Below are 23,543 nucleotides of genomic sequence, written 5' to 3'. Positions count from 1 at the left end.
ACTAAGTACGCTATCACGTGCCCCACCCCTTGGTGTGTATGGTTTCAAAACATGGTATCTTGTCTTTGAGTGGAAGATAAGTATTTCAAGAGAAGGTAGAGAAAGGAAAGCAGAAATGCACGTGAGGAAAATGAGGAGTAGGAAGAGGAGAGGAAAAGAAAGCAAGAGAATGCGGCAGGAGAGGAGTGTAACGAAACTTGGGGGGGTGGGCGGAAACAAGATTGCTTGCGGCAGGAACCACGGAACTGCTGGCGGGAGAAAGCTGCAGCAAGTAGGGCTCCAGCTACTGACCGACTGGCAAGTTTCTTAATGAGCTGATTGATCCTGATTGACTAGTAGGCCGAATGTCTGCGATCACTGACTTAGCTTGACAGACCTCTTTCTTGCAGCCGTAGTCTGAGCAACATGAAGCAGCCTCACAGCCTGTAGCACCTGGCTTCGAAACAGAAGTTATCTGAGTCGGTATAGCGACGGGCTGAACGGCTGGGGTTCGATTCTTGGAAAGGGCAAAATATTTTTACCTGCTTTACAGCGTTCCAAAACGGCTCTGGGGCTCACTCTGCCCCCTATCCATTGGGTACCTGGCGCTCATTCCCCCAGGTTAAAGCGACAGGGGCGTGAAGATAACCACTCACCTGCATTTAGTGGAGAGGTCAAGAATGGTGGAGCTATACCTCCACACCCCCATATGTCTTCACCCACGTTAATCCGGTCCCCCAATAATCGGAGCCCCAATCTAAGCACCACGCCACCACAAAACAAAGGACATTACGTGCTAATGGACCTGCGTGCTGGCTGCGGCGACAGGTGCGGGCCCCGAGCTACGTTAATGAATGTTTCCGATAAACATTTTACCCAAAATTCTAACTATCTGTTTGAAATCCAGTAATCCGAACGGTTCGGCAGTGCGAACACAACAACGACTTGTATCACAGAGGCTGGGTTCTGCCTCGCTGCAGGCGCACAGCAACACATGCAGAACTGCCTTGTATTGTGATTCGGTTTTAACTGGGTCGACAAGTTGCAGTGTAACTCTCCAGTATCGACTTGCATTGGTGCGAGATTTCGTTTGATCGTCTCTCGAGTTACATGAGGACTCACTCATGGAGCAGGGCCCTTCTTGAGAAGCCGCCACTTGTGCAGCTACTCAAGAACTTCACATCAGTTTATGGAACCCAAAGGTTCATTACCGTGTTCACAAGAGCCCTCCACTGGTCCCTATCCTGAGTCACATCAATTCAGTCCGACACCACACCATCCTATATAAGTTCCACTTTAATATTATCCACCCACCTACGTCTTGGTCTTCATAGTGGTCTCTTTCCTTCTGGCTTTCCCACTAATATTCTGTATGCATTCTTCGTCTCCCTCATTCTTGCTACATGCCCTGCCAATCTCACCCATGAACTTGATCATTCTAATTATACTTGGAGAAGAGTACAAGTTATGAAGCTCCTCGTGCTTAGATCATTTATTCAAGGAATGCGTCCAGGTCCGTGGTTTCTGGTGATCAAGAGGAGTTTCTAGCCCCAGGCCCAACCCCCAAACTTGATGACCACCCCCTGTCGGCTGTCCACGATTGCTTATTTAGTATATTCGCAGCTATCCACTACATCCGGAGGATGTCTCCTCCATTGACAACGTGAGGACGCGACATGCCACCGTGACATGGGACAGACGGACACGGCGAAGCGAATTTCTAAATTTAGTTGCGGCCGCGCCAGAAAGCAAAATGAGTTGTTGTTTTTTTTTTTTTTGGTTAAGGTTTGAGTGTGTACCGGTTAATGGTTAACAAGTATTTTTTTTTTTCCATTATTTGGCATGCCACAGGGCTGCAGCGTTGAACGCAGTTGTCACGGGTTGCCAAGACGTGTAATTGCGAGCAGTCATTTCACGAATTCACACGTCTACGCCGAAAGGTTCCGCTGCTCTCCGCTTGGGGCGTGGTTCACACGGCAGTTCAATGTTCTCTTTTACGTACGTAATCCTGATTTAAAGCGAAGATATGTGTACAGGTTGTGCTGCAGAGCCTTTATCACGGCTCAGTAGTTCCGAGCACCACGATGTAAGTTAAAGCAAAATGCAGTCAAAACGTGTCTCATGAATGTTCTTGTTTCACTCTTCCCTGCAGTTATAATTGTGGACGCACACGCGGAATGGAGAAGCCATATTCATGAAATGTGTGAACCATACTCACTAGAAGAAGGAAAAAACGTGAACGTCTTGCATGTTCGTGACTGTTGCCTGATTTAACGGTGCTCTGTGACTTGAGAATGTGTACAATTGCAAAGTGCAGCAACGGAAAGAAGAGACTGAGACCCACTACTTAACGAAATGTATTTGTTTAAGTCTCTTCTTCGTTTGTAAACAGACTAATTGATAAAATAAATTAATAATTATACTTATTAGCTGTTGGGGGCACGCGGTAGCGTGGTGGTTGAGGCACTATGCTGCAAGCCGGAAGGTTGCGGGTTCAAGTCCCGATGAGATTATTGGATTTTTATCAATTGACATAATGCTTCCAGCCGCATTATGGCCCAGAGGTTCACTCAGCCTCTAACAGAAATGAGTACCAGGAATCTTCCTGTGGTGTAAAGGGCGGCCGGCGCGTAAAGCTGACAACCTCACCGCCATCTGTGAACCGATTGTCTAAAGAAAATGTGGGAGCCTCGACGTCTCACAACCCTGTGGGCTTCCACAGTTTGTTACAGGAGTAGCTTTACCTTTGCTTTTATGAGCTGTTATTGGCCTATCTTTGTGTAGATATTTTTGATAATACGGATATCTGATGTCAGAATAAAGTAACAAGTTAGGAACTATATGCATGGCATAACAGTTCTGGTGCCTTCTGTCCCTTATTACCCCTGAATTTTCAGTTCTCGAATTACGAAACGACACAGCGTAAAAAAGCCTCTTTCGTTTAATCACTTCGAAAAGCGTGCGATTTGCGTAAAGTGCACTTTACATGAGATGTGAGATGTGTCAGTTCTCTCTGAAACTTTCCTCCGAAGCTGCTCGCGCTCCTGGAAATGTCGAGCCAGTTAGGCTCAAGGTGCGCTCAGAAGCGCTTGTACTGGGTCTTAGTGCAGAGTGAACGCTGTTTACTTATTTGGATTTCAGAATTGGAATGTGTCGGCTCTCTAATGCAGAATAAATAAAGATATATTTTCAGAGGTTTCCGAGCTGTTACATGCAAACAGATGAGGTGGAGCTGATGCGCTCGCGCTAGTAAGGTGCAACTGAAACACTTGTCACATTCAGCTGTTGGCGTGCTTACGCTTCCTTGTCGCTCTGCACACAGCACTGCCAGTGCATTCAAGTAGAAACCTTTAGTTTATTTACATTGTATGTAAATGCACTGTGACTCCCAGGCCTCGCGCCGCCGGAAGACTCTTTATGATCTTTGGGCTGGGATGAAGTAGGCCACGGGATTGAAGAGAGAGACGACATTCATTTGTTTGCATCTTTTATCTGTGCACTTTCTACATACATTGTTCTGTGCACAATGGCGGGCCCGTGTGAGAGAACAAGTGAAATTCATCTCTTTCACATGTGATGAGGGATACCGTTAGTGTTTTGTTTCCTTAATCCTGGCACTAGGAATGGCGAGGGCTGCGTGTTGGGGATTTTCTATGCCTTTCTTCTTTCCATGTAGCATAGAGCACTAGCGTGTGGAGTGATCACCGCCATTAACGCTGTTAAAATATATCATTTAGTTCTGTTCGGGCTAAGTTAAGCTTCTGAATATGTCTTTAAAATGACGAATGAAGTCAGGAGAATATTGGATGAAACACATCAAGTAGGCTGTTGCTTTCTTAAAGCATAATGGTTACTATATGTACCATCTTCGACGTTTTTCTCACATATTGTGTTCTGTGCTCCATGCTTTTTATTCAATAGATGAATATATTTCTGCTAAGCATCTATAACATTTAATAACTATATTCCTTGTAATTTTGTTTATGAATTACAATGTAAATTGTGGTTATTTTGGTGCTTTTAGGTGTGTGGTTGTTTGCTGTTAACATGATTGTAGTACTTCTGCAATCAAGTCTTATTTTGACGCGTTCAATATCCGGTCCAATTCGGACAACGGGTCAGTGAATTTATGAATTATGTATGTATGTATGTATGTATATATGTATATGGCTCTCAGAAGGAGCTGCGATTACTTCTATGTACAGTATGAACAGGTTAGGTTCAAAAGGGTTCAGACGGTGGTGTATAATACTAAGAATTACTGGATTTTTGGACTTTGTCCATCGTCCGGTATTCTAAAAACTGAAAGAAACACCTTTCGGAAACTGGGTCTGTTTCTGTCCTCAGGTGAGGGGGTAGGAAGTCGCCTGATTGAGGTTATCCCTTTCTAAGGTGCCCAACAGAGTAGGTGTCTCTCAACCCACTCACCTGAGCACGCAAACAGATCCACTTTCCGAAACGTCGTGTTTTCTGGTTTCTAGAATACCGGACGATGGAGAAAGTCCCGAAACCCAGTAATTCTGTTGAACAGGTTATTCTTTGTAATGGAGACGCAGTGTATTTTCTGTGACGTGGGATAAATGACAACATCGCTGCACAGAGTTAGAAACAAACGTCCCTTGTATCTTTATATGATAGCCTCTGTGTTTAGTGGTCAGCGTTCCTGGCTACAGATCTCGAGGTCCGGGTTAGATTCTCGGCGCTACCAGATTTTTTTCTGAGGAGTAGTGGGTCTGGAACGTGGTCCACTCAGCCTCGTGATTATAATTGAGGACCTGTTTCAAGGAAATTTATATTCCTCAAGGGTCCTGGTGAAAGGCATAGGTTAGTGAGACTATTTCAGGCCATGCAGCAGGATTTCTTGTGAGGGGGCTGTTAGATTCCCGTTTCGGCTTCGTGCAAAGTTGGGTTTTGACGGACACAAAACAAAAGTAACTTTGTCGGCAACGTTTAGTGTGGATGCATTTTTACATTCTTTCACCTAAATCAGTCGAACAGGACCACAGTGAACAGGCAGATGTAAAGTTTTCCTGATGAAAAACGGGGGAAACTGGTGGAATGGAATTTTTCCCTTTTCGACATGGTTTGATGTAAGTTCCTCTCTGACCAACAGGATGTAAATCTCAGGCCCGTGTGACGGGAAATTTATTCTGTTGGCAAGATACGTAATTGCTGGAGTAGGGCAATTTCTTGCCAAGTAGAATCTAAAATTGCCCTCATTGCACTGTTTTTTAATGTGGGTTTGGAGAACGTTTCCTGGAAACCTTGCATTCTTTTTGGCGCTTCTTTTGTTTGTCTGCGACTTACTGTGGCGCCAATTGTTTCGTGCCACTTGCAAAAGGAACCGCATTGAGCAATGCTGTGATCGGTCGACCGTAAAGTGCGTCCTCCGAGATTATCATTTGGGACCAAATCGTCAAGTTTCAATGTTCTCTCATTCATGAATATCCGATCACTGAACCAGCGAACGTGACACGGACTAATGGCGGTACATTTTCATAATTCTGATCAGTAAACGCCATGAAACGGTGAAGTACACAGTTTCCAGGCAGAACTAAGTCGTCTTCAGTTGGCAATTTGTTTCAGTTGGCCCATTCTCGTCTTTCATCGGGTCTTAGCGTCACTTCAAGCGACTAAGACTAACCCTCTTTGGGAACTGGACAGCCTGCCGTTCTTTGCGACTGCTGCTGTTAACTCTTTTTATGACTTTACTTTCTCATACAGTATATGAGGAAGAATTTACACGTTTTCAGGGGGACACGCGGTAGCGTAGTTGGTTGAGGCACTCTGGTACAAGCCGTAAGGTCGCCGGTTCGATTCCCGATGTCATTGGAGTTTTCAATTGACCTAATCCTTCCAGCGCCGGTCACGGTAGCCGAGCGGTATAAGGCGGCCCATATACATACGAGTCTGGGTCGGCGAGGAGCCTGGCTCGGATTAATTTCACCACACAAGTATGAGCGTGGCGACCCACACACGGGCGAGTTTGGCTCATTGGAACGCGAGCCGAGTCGGACTCGCGAGCCAAACTTGTACGTGTATGGGCCCCCAAGGCATGCACTGTCTTCGCTCACACGGAAGCCGGGATCGTGGGTTCGAATCCCACACAGGACATAGATATTTGGTATGTGTATGTGCTTATTCAGCCGGTCACTAGCCGAGCGGTCTAAGGCATGCACTGTCTTCGCTCACACGGAAGCCGGGATCGTGGGTTCGAATCCCACACAGGACATAGATATTTGGTATGTGTATGTGCTTATTCAGCCGGTCACTAGCCGAGCGGTCTAAGGCATGCACTGTCTTCGCTCGCTCGGAAACCGGGATCGTGGGTTCGAATCTCACTCAGGGCATGCATGTTTGTGTGCGTTTTTCTGTGTTTGTCTACAGGTAGAGGCCTTGCGACGAGCTGATCACTCTTCCAAGGAGTCCTACCGTCTGTAAAAATGATCAATGAAACTGAGAAATCAGCCCCTGCTCCAAAGTGAGCGCGAAGAGGAAGAAGAAACATCCTTCCAGCCGCACTACGGCCCTGGGGTTGACTCAGCCTCTAGCAGAAATGAGTACCAGGAATGTTCCTGGTGGGTAAAAGGCGGCCAGCGCGTAAGGCTGACGACCTCACCGTCGTCTGTGAGCCGATTGTCTAGAAAATGTGGGAGCCTCGACGTCTCACAATCCAGTGGGCCTCCGCGGCCTGTTACAGGGATAGCTCTACTTTTTACAAGTTGTCAGTCCCCTTTCGAATACGAGAAAGTGGTTGCGGAATGCGCATGTACGTCTGCCTCGGTAGGGCCTGAAGTCTTGACTGGATGTCATTCATAGTCGGCGTTTAAGTGTTTATACATCAGAGAAGGGAGCCCGGCGAATATGAACAAGATAGCTCCAAAAACTGGGACCTTAAACTGGCCCTCAAGAACTCAGAATATCGATTGCCTCGAAAACGCCTCTATCTGATGAAATGTCCTGAAATAGAACTACGGATGCGGCTTCTTCAGGAACATAACGCTACGCACACTGGGCACTCATACGTGTACACGAATTGTTAACGGTCCGACGAATTTTGTTTTTGTTCGGTATGCCGCAAGTGATAACGGCCTGGCGAGTAGTAATCGATTTCGCTTCTGCTGTAAGTGAGAAAGAGTGTGCAGTTTCTTTGCATCGATTTATTTAGGCTGAGAAAGTTTAATGTTTCGCTGATGTTTGCGTTGTTGCGTGTGGAGGTGACAAAGAGGAACCCGGTGCGTGGGGCTATAATTGGTCCACCCTGTCACTGGTGAGACATAAATACAGGGACTGCCCCTCCAGGTTGGGGGCTGGACGCTAGCTCTACGGCCCCCTTAGGAACTGACCTCGGATTTCTCAGTTTCATGATCATTTTTACAGACGGTAGGACTCCTTGGACAGGTGATCAGTTCGTCGTAAGGCCTCTACCTAAACACACGACAACATAAACACGGAATAAAGACATACACATACCAAATATCCATGCCTTATGTGGGATTTGAACCCACGATCCCGGCTTCCGAGCGAGTGAAGACAATTCATGCCTTAGACCGCTCGGCTACCGTGACTGGCCTCTGTAAAAATTTTCTGTTGCGAAATCCGACAAGTGAAAACCGGAAATCTGACAGAATCTTCTAGGGAAGACTGTGACTCAAAAAGGGCCGTTTGCTGCTGCTGATGATGATAGTTATATGCGTTGATGATCTGTGAGCTAAAAAAGTATGAGAATAAATAAAGGAACCGATCAATCAGTCAACCAAGGAAAGTGTGAGTGATTAAACGAAAATACCAGAAGTTACCGCAACGCGCATGCCTTCCGGTTTTAAGATATTTGATCTGTACTTGAGAGGCGAATTTGCTTTATTCGTTGCCTTTGTGTAGCATCATCAAGCAAAGCGGCTGTGCAGCTTAAGTTTTGCGTTCATTTGTGGGCTGGTACGCCTGACTGAAGATTGTCTTTTGTTCGTTGCAATCCATTGCAAACCCCTGGGCCATGCACGTCACACAACACCTTGGAAGAAAGATTTCGCTGGAATATATTCACGATATCATCGGTTTGTCAGTTGTCCACTAGCGTCGCGACGCTTCCGAGGGCGCGGACGCTGCTTAGTACCCTTTGGACCCCCTATGAGTCTCGGATAGGTCAAGGAAGCAGTTCAACACATGCCACATGCCTGTACGAAATTTACGGAATTATGTACGAAATTAATAATTTTCCCTTAACAGCGACAATGCGATGTATTGAACGTTGTCACGATTTAGGTGTGTGACTGTAGACGGGGTATGAATTGGTGAATGGATTTATTGACTACTTATACACAGTATGCGGAACTACAAATACGTAATTACAGTGCCATCGCTGATTTCCTCACTTTACAGATCAATTTTCCAGCCTTCTATGTCTTCACAAGCCGTTTCCTTGCAACGGCTTCTAACAGTGGAGTTTCTTCAGCTTCACGCTCTCAGGTCCTGTCTTCACAGCCTCCCGTGCAGAACTCAACTCTCAACTAACTCCGTGTAAACTGACAACTAAGTGGGCGACCAAAATTATCTTCCTTGTAACCACTTTGTACGGACTGAGCGGAAAACACAGTTTCCAGCAGTAAATCTAGTGTTGTGTGGGTATTCGTTGCCGTTTGAATGTGTTTACCGATCCGTTGCCTAGAAACGGGTTTCATATCACATTGTTCATTCGCCTATTGCATAGCAAAGGCGATTGTCTCGTTTGTTGCGAGATCTGTGCTTAGCAACGGGCCTGCACGTCAAAATATGAATGGGGATTAGGTCCTTTACAATTTACATTCTGGAGTCCCGGAGTTCGACTCCCTGCTATCCCGCTTAAATTGCTCTTCTTATAGTAGAGAAGTAATTAACATTTTAATCGTACATATCCTACTGCTTCCTCTCTCTGCTCGCTACCTGCTTCACATCGGTTCGTTGCTTGGCTTATTCTTCGATCCTGAAGGAGGCGACATGTCCAAAACCGCAGCTGTGAGAACAACCCCTCTTAAAATTTGTAGCTTTTATACATTGTGATATGACAAAGAGTGCAGCCGTAGCCCGGGGGAAGAAAGAGGTACTGCTGCTAGTATTCAAATAGTTTTGTTTAGTAGGGCTGAATAAACTTTGTGTCTTTTGTTCTCAACCCACTTACAATTTCAAAACGATAGAAGTTACATAAGGCAAGAAAACGTGTTGAAATAGTTATGTATCTGATCCGAATCGAATTTGACATCCCGAAACGTCTGAATTAATGGTAGTCCAGCTCTCCGTAGCACGTAGGAATAATGTTCGTAGACTACCATTGTTAATTCATCACGAAGCCAGCAGGTGGCAGCACGAGCTCTGTGACGAGAAACATCTGAACTGCAATGCCCGTAAGCACGTGCTCTATTGACGTCTCAAGGAGGCGTTGTATGCTCCCCACGAGGAGGGGGCCGAAGATGAGCATAAATATTCCTCTATTAAGCCTTTTGAAAACTTCGTCTGTCAGTAGGCTTATATTTCCATGGTAACGTACAGTTCTATTGTCGTTATGGCGGAACACGAGTCTTCCGATCTTATCGTAATAAATGGAAGTCAGAACAGGGTAGCTCACCTGCTGTAGTGACAGGGCTACAGGCTAGACAACGGGGGTTCGATCCCCGACTGGAAGTTATCTCCACTGCCTCCTCTCCAAACGGACTTTTTCGCTATGGGTAAAGAGGTTGGAGCGCGAAGCTGATCACTCACTTTAATCTAGTGTTGAGGTTAAGAATGCATGGAGATATACCGCCACTGTACAAAGCGTTTTCTTGGTCTTGTGTTTAATTGATCACAGGGGCAACTTTACCTTTTATAAAAGTAGGCTGCAAGAAGCAGTGCCTCATGCGTGTCGTAAATATCTGGACTGTCACGAAACGTCGTTTTTCAACCAGTATAAAACAATAAGTTGTTGATATTCCTTGTTTGTACGTTTTACTTCGCCATTCTTTAAATTTCTTGATGTTGGATTTGAGGTTTTCATTGTAGCCGCCACGAAACATAAAAATGACAAAGAAGAGTACTAATATCTTATAGGATGTGACGCCGTGTAGTCTTGTAGAGGTTTATCGGAATTTTGGAGGAACATACTGCCATAATCTTCGAACCTGAATAGTGAGGCAGTGCGGTATTCCTCCAAAACGTCGGTAAATTTTTACCAGACTACACGGAGTTAAATCACAGAATATTATGCTGTTATAATATCTTAATACTTAATGTCGGTTTCTGTAATAACACTGGCCAAGTAATATTTTTGTATTGCTAGTGGGGTGGGACTAAGTCCCTTGTACTGCGGCCACTTCTGGCCTATTGTACCAGCCCCAGATGATAGGTGAGGGTGATTGAGGAGCAATTGGTGCAATGAAGAGTGGCAGGGAAACCGAAGTACTCGGAGAAAACCTGCCCCAGCGCCACTTTGTCCACCACAAATCCCACTTGACCAGACCCGGGATCGAACCCGGGCCGCCGCGGTGGGAAGCCAGCGACTAACCGCTTGAGCTATGGCGCGGCCTGGCCAAGTAATAAATAACTCACTGTTAATCAGTTGATAAATTGAGAGGGACATATTTTTGCCCTAGGCGTGAGGCATATGGCCCAGCTAGCAGCAGTATGGGCAACTCCACCTCACACGGTCTGCACAGGCGCACTGAGGAACACCAGTCTTGGACTAACTCATACCCGCGGGATCCACGCACTGCCCGGAGCGTGAAGGCGCCCCAGAATAAGGTCCTCCCGGAGCGGATTCCGGGGCAGCGACTCCGGGTCACTGACAATGGGGCCATCCTCCTGAACGGCGGCACAATCAGCGGCCGGCGGCAGACCATATCGCTCGGGGAAAATGCCACTAGGCATGACCAGGTATGCGTTGGCTAGTTTGCTCTGTGCAGTCCGAAACTAACTAACTCCCTTCTTGAGAAGCCACCAATTGTGCAGCCACTCAAGAATTTCCCGAAATTTCATGGAATCCGAAGGTTCATTACCGTGTTCACAAGAGCCCTCCACTGGTCCCTATCCTAAACGAGATCAATCCAATCCATACCATCCCATCCTATCTCTCTAAGATCCATTTTAATCTTGTCCACCCACCTACGCCTTGGTCTTCCCAGTTGTCTCCTTCCTTCTGGCTTTCCCACCAATATCCTATATACATGCATCTTCTCCCCATTCGTGCTACATCCCATGTCCATCTCATCCTCCTTGACTTGATCATTCTAATTATACTTTGTTACAGGGTCGGCCCGGTGATGGGGGGCGTGTGTACCGAACTCGCAGCACGTCTACCCATCAGCACCCGCGGCAGCCCCATTCCGGCGGGAACGGCGAGGGTTTGGGCAAACGGTGTGGGAGCGAACCTGACCTGCGGCTCCCGCACTCGAACCACGTTAGCAGCCCCGCCAAGCAGCGCATATCCAGGTACGGCTGACTCATAGGTGCCATTTTTGGTTATACATGATTTTTTAAAATAAAAACAAGGTTGCATTACTGCCATATTTGGTGGCTTTTTTAATATACAAAAATGAACTTGCACTTGTAGCGTAGTTGGTTGAGGCGCTATGCTACAAGTCGGAAGGTTCTAGTACCAATAAGATGGATTTTTTTTTTTCAATTTACCTAATCCTTCCAGCCGCACTATGGCCCTGGGGTTGACTCAGCCTCTAACAGAAATGAGTAAATGAGTAAAGGGCGGCTGGTGAGTAAGGCTGACAACCTCACAGCCATCTGTGAGTCGAATGTCTAGAAAATGTGGGAGCCTCAACATCTCACAACCTTATGGGCCTGTTACAGGGATAGATTTACCATATTGGAAGTTCTAGATGAAACCATTCATAGCCAGTTCTAAAAGTACTGGCTCCTACTTTTGCCACTGTCAATAACCAGCCCTCTCTTGTTGGCAGGTCCCGCAAGAAGTACAAAGCTCCAGCACCACCCCCAGAGTCGCATGGTCATGACAGCTCTTCACCAGATTCCTCCCACTGGGACACACTAGATCCACCTGCCAGGCGTGCCAGGTTATTCAAGACTCGTGCTGAGACCAAGAAGACGGCTCATGCAGCCAGTAGACGTACACTTGAACAGGAGCATATTGGCAAGACTGTGCCACCTCCATCCATCCAGCGGAGCCTGTCATCCCCAGAGTTTCAGGTGAGGTCCTGATGATTTGTGAACAGTTTGGCTTTCTTTCTGATTGGCTGATAAGTAGCTCTGTCAGTGAAGTACACAACTAGACCTCTGTGAGATTTCAGGTTCTCATGGTACATGAAGAGTGTGGTTTAGTATTCCTGTAAGTGTCTTTGCATGACTTGGTCAAACCGAACAGTGCTAAATGGAAACAACAGCAAATCTGTTTTGTGTATGAGAGAAAAAGTATCTTTTTCTTTATCAATGCATTTCTGCCACCTATGGGATTCAGGCAGAGCTGCTTCAAGCTGCGCGCAGGCTCCGTTCAGGGCCCCCCGCAACAGTGCTCCGGGAAGCCCCTGTAGGGGAGGTGACAGTGAGGAGAGCAGGATCAGGCAGAGAGTCCATTGCAGAACGAGAACTAGCCTTGCCACTTCGGAGTGTGAACCCTGTCCCTCAGCTGCCACCACGCAAGAAGCCAGAACCCCCCAAAAAATCTGGTGCACACTGGGAAATGTAAGTTTATTGTAGGAGTCCCCAGGATTTTCAAAGGACCATAAATATACTGATAAACAAAGTTCTAGGAATATTTTTCAGCCGTGTGTATGAGTGCCTTCTGTGTGCAATTCATAAGAGAAGGTGTATCTGTCCCATGTCCATTGATGGAGTCTCTGGCTGTTCTCTTCTTGAGAGTCTTCACAAGTTTCCTCTCCATTTAATGAAGCATAACAATATTTTCAACCTAGTGAGTGCCAAGTAACCTCTGCTGTTGCTGTAATGTCATTAAATAACCTAAAATTCAACTAATTTCACAGCCATTTGTTTCTACCAGTAACTTCTCATGACTTGCTGAATAATGAACTCACCCAGCAGCTAGGTCCTTGAGGAGTTCTATCTTCTGGAATAAAACCCTGTGTAGTCCACTGGAGGAACATGTCACCTCCATGTTCGGGGTCAAAAGAATTAAGCCAAGCAAGAAACTAGAACGAAGCAGAGCAGTCTGCTGAAAGTTTGGGTTTGTATAAGAAAACTGGGGAGACCTGCAAGACAACTAACAATTAATTCATGAAGAAAACATTTACTTTTACAAACTTTCCTGTGCTCTGAATGTAATCATAATTCTGCTAACAACATATTGTTTTATATTAATTATGGTAATAAAATGTATACAAATTTGTTAGACTCTTTGAAGTTCTTAAGAACTTCCATTAATGATTAATATGACACTAAATTATATATAATTGTAAGAATACACATCCCCCTGTGGTGGGACTATTGTTTCTTGACAAAACAATCAGTAGGACACAAGGTACAGAAGTTGGAGAATCATTGGTTTCAACAGCCAACCATTTCCTTTCCATCTTAATAGGGAACAGATTTATGAGTACCTCTATGTTGCAGCATTCCTCCAGTGGCCACTTTGCAACAAGAGAGGCACCATGGCGTGCCCGTCAAGACATTCTATTTTGGAATGGAGCAGGGCGAATGTGAGGCAGTGGACCGGTTTGCAGCTAGCTTGCGGGTGCCACATGCACCTTGTAGCCTTTCCAGCGAGGAGCCTGAAGAAGAACACGTTGGCAGCATTGCATTGCAGCTAAGGCCAACACTGCCCAAGAAGCAACTTGAGATACCTAGGTTCTCACCTACAGCAGCCTGGCGCCTGCTGGCCACACTGGATGCACATCAGCCTGGTGCCACATCGCCAGCCCAGACAGAAGAAGGCTCCATCCTGCTGGAGGAACGCATCCAAAGGCTGTCCCGCCCTGTGGCACCACCCCCTCTGCAGCAGGTATGAGAAGGAAGAAGAGTGAACGATAAATGAAGCAGTGAACTAAACGTTGCATAGACCAATTAGTAAATATGTGTGCAGGTGTAGAAGGAAATGAAAGCATTGGCGAGAAAATGAAGAAATAAATGTTTAAACGTAAATGCTTAGCTGAAAGAACAAATAAAAATTTGAGGCATGGAAAATTATGAAGCTTGGTCTCTGACATGAGGGGAAGAGCTCAGGGAGCTGAGGGGTGAGAGTGGAAGCCTCCCAGAGCTATCAGACGGTAACGGGACTCACTGTGCTGGTGAGGGCCAGCAGCAATTTAACTGACTGATGGATCGACCAAAATAATAGGAGTATGGAGAGAAGTACATAATGAGGAGCTTCATAACCTGTACTCCTTGCCATATGTAACTGGAATGATCAAGTGAAGGAGTTGGCATGTAGCATGCGTGGCGGAGAAGAGGCATGCTTATGGGATTTTGGTGGGAAAGCCAGCAGGAAGGAAACTGTTAGGAAGTCCTAGACAAATTTGGAATATAAGATGGATAGTAGAGAAATAGGATGGGGTGGTGTGGGCTTGACTTTCTTGGCTCAGGATAGGGATCAGTTGAAGGCTCTTATGAACTGGTAATGAAGCTTCAGTTTCCACAAAATGTTGGGAAATTCTTGAGAAGTTGAGTGACCGGCAGCTTCTCAAGAAGGACTTGACTCCATGGAGTTAATAAGTTGGTCCGTTAGTTAGGCAAGAATGGAAGATTAATGAATGATAGAATGTAAGTGTCAGTAATGAAAAATGTGTTGGTCAGTGGACTGAAGAATGTCTGTCATTTATTTATTTGCACTTCTTGATGCCGCCAGAAACTCCGATTATGTAGTGTTCAGTGGAATGCCGATTAATGACTAATGAAGTAGTGAGGATGTGGAAGGAGGTGGTCATGGCCTAATTTGTGGTACTTTCCTGGCATTTGCCCAGAGGGGCAGAGAAAACCCACAGGAGACCCCAGTCCGTATAATTGGTAACCTGCCTGAGATTTGAACCAGACACATTCTGAGTAAAGTCGGAAGTGTTACCACTTGAGACAGTCTGCTTGTTGAAGACTGCAGGGCTGAATAATTAAACTGAGTCACTAATGAATAAATAGAGAAAGAAAGTGTGAATAAACAACAGCACAAAAAGTTGCATTAGTGATTAAACAACATTTCTTAGATAAATAAAGAATGAAGCTTGAGATTTGAGGTTCTGTCAGTCGTGGATAACAGGACTGCTGTCTGTTGGGACGTGAGACTGTGCAGGGTGCTAGAAAAGTAGCAGTATTCCAATTAATTAGTGAAATGACCGCATGGGTAAATAAATACAGTATTTTATGAAATGACACACATTAAGTGAAGTAAAGTACTGACCAAAATATGAAAATTATGAATGGAACAACACACACAGACATGGGCACATATAACTCATATGTTATTAGTGGCTAACATTTGTTGCATAGATGGCCAGAGCATGATGCAGACCATTTTCTTCTAGGTCTATTTAGAACCAAAATTTGGAAAATCACTGATTCTTTCCTTGAAGCCACTGTAGGCTTCATATCATAGTGCATAGACACAGAGATACATTTAATTTTTATTAACATTTAAGGTCCTGCAGCAACAGGCTCCAAGAAGTAGCCATGACAAATCTGGTGACTCTGGTATTTCTGGAGATGCAAGTCCAGTTGGGATCCATGAGGACCCTTCTGAAGCAGCAGCACCACTGTGTAGGAAGCCAATGGTCCAGGCAGGGTCTGTGCGTCCACTTGTGATGGCCTGGACCCCACAGCAGGACCTGGAAGAAGATGAAGAGGATTCCAGCTCTGATGGGGGAGTGGAGGTTCCTCCTGCCACCAGCGCTGGGGCTGTGCAACCCAAGTTCTCCCCACGCTCTCACGTCTTCTCCCTCTCTCTGCCTCGCGATGACAGGCTGTGTCTGTCTCTGTATGCGGACAATGCTGATGTTATTGGCTCCAAGGTGAGCTGGCATCAGTTGTCATTGCAATCTTCATGCAAATTTTTGTGTCCTTTCTTGGGCTCGACTTTACATTCAGATATATTTTTTGCAATTCAGTTGCTGAATTAATCCAACATCCATGGGCTGAACATGGACTCAGACCAGATCTCAGGGTAATGGCTTTCCTGGCAGGATTTTGCCTCGGTTAGGAGTCTAAATACTGTCCAATTCCTTGTATCCATCTTTCAGCAATCGTCCTATCATCTGACACTTTAGAGTCTAGATGCAATCTCGTTAAACTACCAACTATAAAAATAGAGTCATGTAAATCATATCAAGTCCAGTTCGATGCAAGTCTAATAATATTGTTAAAGAGAGAGATAAGTTGGCCATACTGGTTTTCCATGTGTTTAAATAAATGGACTTGGCCTTTAATGGACTCAGTCCAGTGTTAGACTTACATCTGACAGTTAGGAAATTAAATAAATTTGAATTGCAGCTTGTGGGGAATTACTTGTGAGTCATCCTGCAAGGATTAAAATCCTGTCAGGTGCGCAGATATATTTCAGTTATGTAGGATATATTGGCAGAACTGCATATTAATTAAAATGACAAATTATAGGAATAGTATCAGTTGTTGGTATCAAGAGGGCGTTGTTCAATTCTTCTGTTGTCGCTGTTAATTGTGAACTGTGGACATACATACAAATTAATATAGAATTTTCAGACTAATGCAGTTGTGTGTAGTGTGTTTTTAAACTGATAAACTGGAGAACATAATTACTAAACCCTTATTGCTTAAGTCTTCTATATTGTAATGCTGTGTAGTTTGCTAGATGTGCACTGGCAGTCCTCTGAAACATCAATGGACTCCTTCCAACAGACTCAGCATCACAACTCAGGAGATTGTACTCTTCATAGTAACTGTTATGAGAAATTCAGATTCAGCAATATTGTTCTTATTCTGTTAAGCTATAATTTCAATAAGCAACTGAAGTAAAAACTCAAACATTTATTTTTCATAATTTTTTAGTACAATTATATTATTACTTTTTGGTAGATAAGAAAGCGAAACAAATAATTTCTTTTAAGTATCCAGAAAATATTTGAAAACATATTCTAAGGGTCCTGATGATGATGTGTAACACTTAGCGTTACTGGTTGTTTGTACTTTGTCCATTGTCTGGTGTTCTAAAGAACACTAAAGAACACAGTGTTTCAGAAACTTGATCTGTTTCTGTCATCAGAAACCCTCACCTGAGGAAAGAAATGGATCCAGTTTTCAAAATGCTGTATTCTTGAGAATACCAAACAATGGACAAAGTCTGAAAACTCAATAATCAAAATGTGAATATATGTTTTATATTTTAACCCTCCTAGTGTCTCATCTGCCCCACTCCCTCTGAATGTCTTGGGAAAAGTTGCAGCTCTAGGTGAGGGGCATACATACATACATACGTACATACATACATACATACACACATTGTTCTGTAAATGAATTGATTGCCCCATGTTTGCCGCAGCTGTGGTGACTGTTCAGTGCCATATGATTGCAGTGAGTATCATGATCATTGGCTAAATCATTCAAAAGTTTTCATAGGTGTATCAAATACACCATTGTCAGAACTATTAAGAATCTACCCGGAATAATACTTTTATGTATCTCTGGTAATGTACAAAGTCTAAAGTGATGCTTTTGAACAATCTGTTATTCCTGTTCAGATGGTACCACTGCAGATGCGAGACCAGCGGGAAGCACAGGCCTCCTTCAACAGCCTCACAAAGTTGCGTCGCTCAGTATCTGGCATCCTTGGGGCAGCGCTAGGTAGTGTCAGTGCAGGAAGTCCCACAAGGGGTGAACCTCTTGATGAAAATTGGCTTCTTAGCCGCAGTGTCCCCAACTCCCTGCACTTGGAAACCACCTGGGGAGCTCAAACCAGCAGCCCCTCATCTCCTGACCAGGATATTCGTCCCTCCTTTTCGTATCTTGCTTCAGGTGGCCATGTTATGTACCTTCCTGAGTATCAAACCCAGTGCCAGACTTCTGCTGAAGACATGTCATTTGGCCGAGGGAGGTCCCACAGTGCAGGTGTAGCTGCTAGTAATCTCCGAGCCTCGGTGCCACTTTCAAAGTCATGTGACAACATATCAGCAGCATCAGAAATGCGTCAGCTGGGTAGGACTCCATCCCCTGACAGGAGGAATGTAGTGGAGGTACCTCAGACAACACCTGCGCCTGACAAAAGAGGCAAAGGCAGACGTTTTACTTTCCAGAGCACAGTGAGGCAAATTGAACGCCGCAGATTAGCCGAGAAACTTTCCAGGGAAGCAGAACTGAAAGAGAGGCAGCGTCTGGGAGAGTTAGAAGCAATGCAGAGAGTGGAAGAAGAATTCCAAAGGAAGCGAGCACGTGAAAAAGCCAGCATCCGCCAACAACTTCGGCTGTTCAGCTTGGATGAGAACATGTACTCATCACTGCCATTAGGGTGGGGGGACACAAGGGCTGATCCGGATGGGGCTCCTTCATCAACACCTTCCCCAGCATCTGGGGCATCATCTGGACCATCAGGGGCAGGCAAGGCACCGAGACAGACTGCTTCCACCCAAGTGCTATCAGAGTTCCATCAGCCTAGCAGAGAATACAGAGAGTACAGGCAGTCCAGGTAAGTTTGGAGCAAAGATAGTGATTATATAATGATAGTTCTTTAACTGTGCAGCTAGTATAGAGTTGAATGCATGGAAAATACTGAACAATGGAAGCTGTAGCTTGAGATGAGAATTATCAGTTTGGGGGGGGGTGCTATTTAACAATGCTAGATTGTACTTGTAGGATGACAGACGAATCGTAAATCAAAACAGACTTGAGAAAGAAGTGGTCACGTCCTAATCAAGGTACTATCCCAACTTTTTCCTATAGGGACTGAGGGGAAAAGCAGGAAGAACCTTGGTAATGATAGTCAGTATTCTGACCAAGACTCAAAGCAAGCACATCCCAAATACAAGCCCAATGCAATGCTTGTAGGCTAGTCTGTTCAATTGTGTTTCCATGTTGAATTTTTGGTTGGCATTCCACAAGATCCATTCAGATCTCTCCAGTAATTTAACAGATATAGCAAATGGACAAATGAATGTGTTCTCTTCTGTATGTTCACTTCATGCAAAGGCTGCATAGTAAATGCAGTAGACTCTTGATTATCCATGGGAATGCCATCCATTTTCCAGATTAATCATGGGAATTTCAGAAGCCCTTAGTTACTAACCGCAGTGTCCTCTAATGATTTATGCATTGCCAGTTATCCCTGTTACTGCTGCCCTGCACTACTGCAGATAATCATCAGTTTACTGTATAAATACAGTAAATACTCATTATAATGGACTACTACTAGTGGGGTAGCGTGTCCATTATTGCTGATGTCCGCTACAGACGAGTGAAGGGGTATTCATGGAAGTACACCCCAGTACACACAATAAACATATAAACACATAATGTGATTACATAAAGTTTTTTTTTTATACGAGGGTTCTCTTTTGTTTTAAATAGTGTTCTAACTACAAAACCTTCTTAGTTCCTCAAGATGTCAGAAATTCAGTTGTCGACGGTTGGATTTGGTCTATTATAACCAGGACTCACTGCGTATGTATTTTTATGTGTTGACACTGATAACCTCCATTGCCAGGTACCTGGACTCTGGGCCAGAATCACTGATGCCCCACATAGAGCCAAAGCGCACCACTGTGCACCATCCGCAGGTAGTGTACGACATGCCGAAGAGCACCCAGGTGTATGTGGCACCACGTCACCGTGGTGACACCGAGATGTCCACCCCGCGTTCTTCGTCATCAGACAACTACCGCAGGGACTTTGCCCTTGGTGCTCGACCAGGACGTTCCCTGGCTAGTTCTGATTCAGAGCTGTCCCAACCTGCCACTCGGCCAGTCTCTCGACGTCAGCATCGAAGCAGGTGTAGAATAGTTTTGTTTACGGTCTACCATATTTAATAACACTGGCAGAATTTCTTATAACTTGGGGTGGCACTTGGGCTTATGTTGGCCCTGTCAATAATCTTCATAATTTCATTGTGTATTATGAAGTTCTGTTTCAGTGTGATCATAACCTCACATGTACATACAGAGGGTAACTAACCTACATTGTATTGTCACAGGGTATAACGGTGGTGGCAGAGGCTGCCTAACTTAATCTAGTCAACTCAATATTAACATCGTCACTTGGAGTCATGACGCAACACAGGTTTGTCCATTAATATGTAATATTTGAAAGGCATGTAACTCCATGTTACCTAAAATTATGATGCTTTTGTGTACATTTGTAGGAATCCTTTTGTACAAATTGCATGAAATGAATGCATAATTTAGTGGTCACTTCTGTCTTTCTACCCTTCAACATGTTCCGTTTCTGGAACTACTGACTGTATGTTGTAAAATTTGGTATTGGGTGTCTGGAACTAATAAGTTAACATGTCTATTTAATTTTGGTCCATATCAGTCAAACCCCTACCTTATTTTGTAATTCTTATTCTTGTAGTGGGGTGAGATCAGGTCATTTCAGACTCAGGCAGCAAGCAGCCTGTTTTACCTGCTCCTGATGACAGATGAGAGAATGGAACATTAAGGGAATGATAATTGGTAGGGGAAAACTGTAGTACTCAATGAAGAACCTACTGTGTTGCCACTTTGTCCACCACAAACCTCACACGGACTGCCCTGTGATTGAACCCAGACCTCTGTGGTGGGAAGCCAGCAACTAACTGCCTGAGCTATGGTAGGGCCTAACCCTTGCCTTATATGACTCTGAAGTCATATTTACTAGTTGGCATTGTGGCCCTGGAGTCACAGCACCACACAGTCACACTGGTGGGTAGTGTCTGCCACTAGAGCACACAACCTTGGCCGTGGTTCAGTAAGTGTGGGCAGGAGGGCAAGAGGGCTTTCCTACTACACAACGTGCAATTTGTTGACAGTAGCTGTGTGCCATTCCTTGGGATGGTGCTATGTTTTTAGGGAGGGTACTCTTAGACCACGCGATGGTGAGGGTCAAGCTCACAGATTAGCAGTACCGGCAGATGTACCAGCATTCTGGGGGAACTTACTCACTACATATAGACTTGAAATGATTCTGGAGATGGTGTATACTGTACTTCTTTTGGCTTATTTTGATTGTGATTGAGACTAGCTCTTTCTAACGGGCCCAACTGAGTAGGTTTATCCTTCCCTATCCACCTGAAGACGGAGACAGATCCAGTCTTCAAAACGTTGTGGTCTTTTGTCTTTTACATACCAGACGATGGGTGAAGTCCAAAATAAGCCCAAAGAATTACTCACTACATGCAATGAAGTCCTCCGGCAAAGATCCACATAGAGGTGCAGTTACTTTTCAAAGTTCTGGCGATTTTGGAGACAGTATCTGTCTTAATCACCAAGGATGATGTCACAAGTGAAGCAGCTGTATGCCATATTTATACTCACAGAGTATGCTCTTGGCTGTTACAACATGGGCCCCACTGGGGCAACAGTTGGTTGCTGAAGAAGACTTCATTGCATGTAGTCACCATGGAAGCTTCAGTTATATAATACTGCCTCCTGCAGGTTCCTTCAAACTAGAAATGTCATCCCACATGACTGTGATCTTAATACTTCCATCATGGGATGCTAAACAGAGCCTGTCAATGTGACCTCCCTTCTTGAAGAGGAATGTTTGTCTGTAGGTCGGCCAGTCCAGCTTCTGGTGACCAGAGCGCTTTCTCCAGTCCAGAAGAGGTTCCAAAAACTGATAAGATAGTATCATGCAGTGAAGACAGAACGATGGAATCTCAGCTGGCAAAGGTATAAGAAATTGAGGCAAAGACTGAAATCTTCTGAAATATGATGCCACGTTGTTTTGTCGATAGGTACGACAGCAGTGTTCTATAAAATGTTTGTACCCATCCACCAAACAACACAGTATCAATCTCAGGAGATCATAATCTTGATTGTAAATTAAATAATTGTAAGAACTGTGATATTGTTGAGTGTGAAGAGCATTTGGTGTATTGTGGTTGATCACTGTTACAGGCCTTTCCACCGAGTCACTTCAGCCTCACAGCCGTGAAGCCATTCGTCCGGAATAACAAGGGCTACCGACCCATTGTGTTCAACCCTGGGGCTACCTCGTCCCACAATGTTGCTCAAACTGTTAGCTAGAATTAAGGACAATCAGCATAGTTTACTTTAAAATAATGGGCAAGTATAGGTTATTGTATAGTGACAGTGTGTTCCAAAAGAAATATTCTTGTATGTTGAGCCATTCAGGTGCACCAGTAGTCAACAACATTCTGAATGATTTTCTATGTATGAAGTTGCCAACAACTGAAAGTGAGAAATCAGGATTGTCTGTTGTTCACCAATTAACTGCAGATATTCAGATTATGGATTTCTGCCATTATATAAAACACGCAGGGCTCCAGTGAAGCCAGAGCACAGCCCTGCCACTTCTTTTAATATTAAATTCTTATAGTTTTCATACAGTTTATTATAAATCACATTACATCATAAAATAATATCAAATTACTCAGTACTGTGGCATATTTTGGCTCTCAAAGAATAACAGTTACCCCTCATAATGGATCTTTGAGACACCAAACATGTTGGGGTATGGCATGAATAAATTTTATGTTGCAACTTGATGGTGTCTGCTACATTTTATTGGGCCATAATGCATTGCAGTTTTACACAAATCAATGTGAAAATTGTTATAGCTTAATTTTATGTTAATTTTTCTGTTTTTTTTTTTTTTGCATCATGTTGTGTTTAAAATTCCAAGTACTAGGGCTGTTGACACAACAAAATAAATTAAATTTTAATAAAATCTATTAAAATCAAAATGTCGACGGTTTTAATCAGTTTTATTGTTTCATTCGACCACTACATATTTCAGCCATTTACTTGTTCTCTTTAAATGTGTTTTGAATATAGCAAGTCAAAAATCCAGTTTCTGTGAAAGAGTGGCCTGGCCCAGCAGGTAAAATCCCAGTATGGGGGCATGGTAGTAAATGTGTAAATGTGTTAAGGATCACCCTAGTTCAGAAGTCATGCTGTACACCTCCTTATCATTATATCATGGTTGCCTGTATTTATCAATTTATATCTCAGAAAATATTGATGTATATTGTTAAGAGTTATTTTTGTATTTAGAGCACTTGTACTATTTGTGCTTATAATTGCAGGTGTAAAATTGCTGCTATGAGAAACATCTGACTGTTTATCAGAGCATTTTATGCAATGTTCACTTTGTGCCAACGAACGTACTGGAGAGTCACGAGGTTGGGATCACTGTGACACGTGGTCATGGTTAAACATCCAGGTCATTAGGAAAACTTAAGAGAAATAAGAGGTCCTCAAACTATGAAGATTTTGTCTTCTGAGATGAGACACCACAGTCTGGTAGATTATCTAGATTATCAACAGTTCACAGGAGCCTGCTGCCTCCATCTTCAGGGTAGAAGAATAAGATGAGCACGAAGAAAATGGCATGGACACAGGGGGAGGGGGAACTGGGGCAAGGGCCCTGAGCTCAGGATCGAAACTTAAGTTGGAGACAGAGCAAGTCTCAGAAATGCTGGCTTTTAGCTCATCCATGACACAGCTGATCATTCAGGAAGATTTTTC

At 44.3% G+C, this 23,543-nt stretch overlaps 1 protein-coding gene across 3 annotated transcripts in view; it reads left to right on the top strand.

Moving 5' to 3' along the window:
* Positions 1 to 23,301, top strand: part of LOC111873247 — a 65,121-nt gene extending 41,820 nt beyond the window's left edge. Inside the window, exons 3-13 of one of the 3 annotated variants that reach the window (XM_033755037.1) lie at positions 10,581 to 10,860; positions 11,234 to 11,415; positions 11,898 to 12,144; positions 12,413 to 12,636; positions 13,522 to 13,909; positions 15,534 to 15,902; positions 17,604 to 18,544; positions 19,559 to 19,843; positions 21,605 to 21,722; positions 21,951 to 22,118; positions 23,102 to 23,301. In XM_033755037.1, the coding sequence (XP_033610928.1) occupies positions 10,612 to 10,860; positions 11,234 to 11,415; positions 11,898 to 12,144; positions 12,413 to 12,636; positions 13,522 to 13,909; positions 15,534 to 15,902; positions 17,604 to 18,544; positions 19,559 to 19,843; positions 21,605 to 21,722; positions 21,951 to 22,079 (3,132 nt within the window). In that variant the 5' untranslated portion in view covers positions 10,581 to 10,611 and the 3' untranslated portion in view covers positions 22,080 to 22,118; positions 23,102 to 23,301. Of the gene's footprint in view, positions 1 to 10,580; positions 10,861 to 11,233; positions 11,416 to 11,897; positions 12,145 to 12,412; positions 12,637 to 13,521; positions 13,910 to 15,533; positions 15,903 to 17,603; positions 18,545 to 19,558; positions 19,844 to 20,044; positions 20,131 to 21,604; positions 21,723 to 21,950 lie in introns of those variants that run through there. The other 2 variants (XR_002844368.2, XM_023867796.2) reach the window with 2 other exon arrangements.
* The last annotated feature ends 242 nt before the right edge of the window (positions 23,302 to 23,543 follow it).

Source organism: Cryptotermes secundus, unplaced genomic scaffold, assembly GCF_002891405.2.
Source record: "Cryptotermes secundus unplaced genomic scaffold, Csec_1.0 scaffold1269, whole genome shotgun sequence".
In the NCBI taxonomy this organism is placed as follows: Eukaryota; Metazoa; Arthropoda; class Insecta; order Blattodea; family Kalotermitidae; genus Cryptotermes; species Cryptotermes secundus.
Note: the sequence above shows the minus strand (reverse complement) of the source record. Positions and strands in the feature narration are given on the sequence as shown.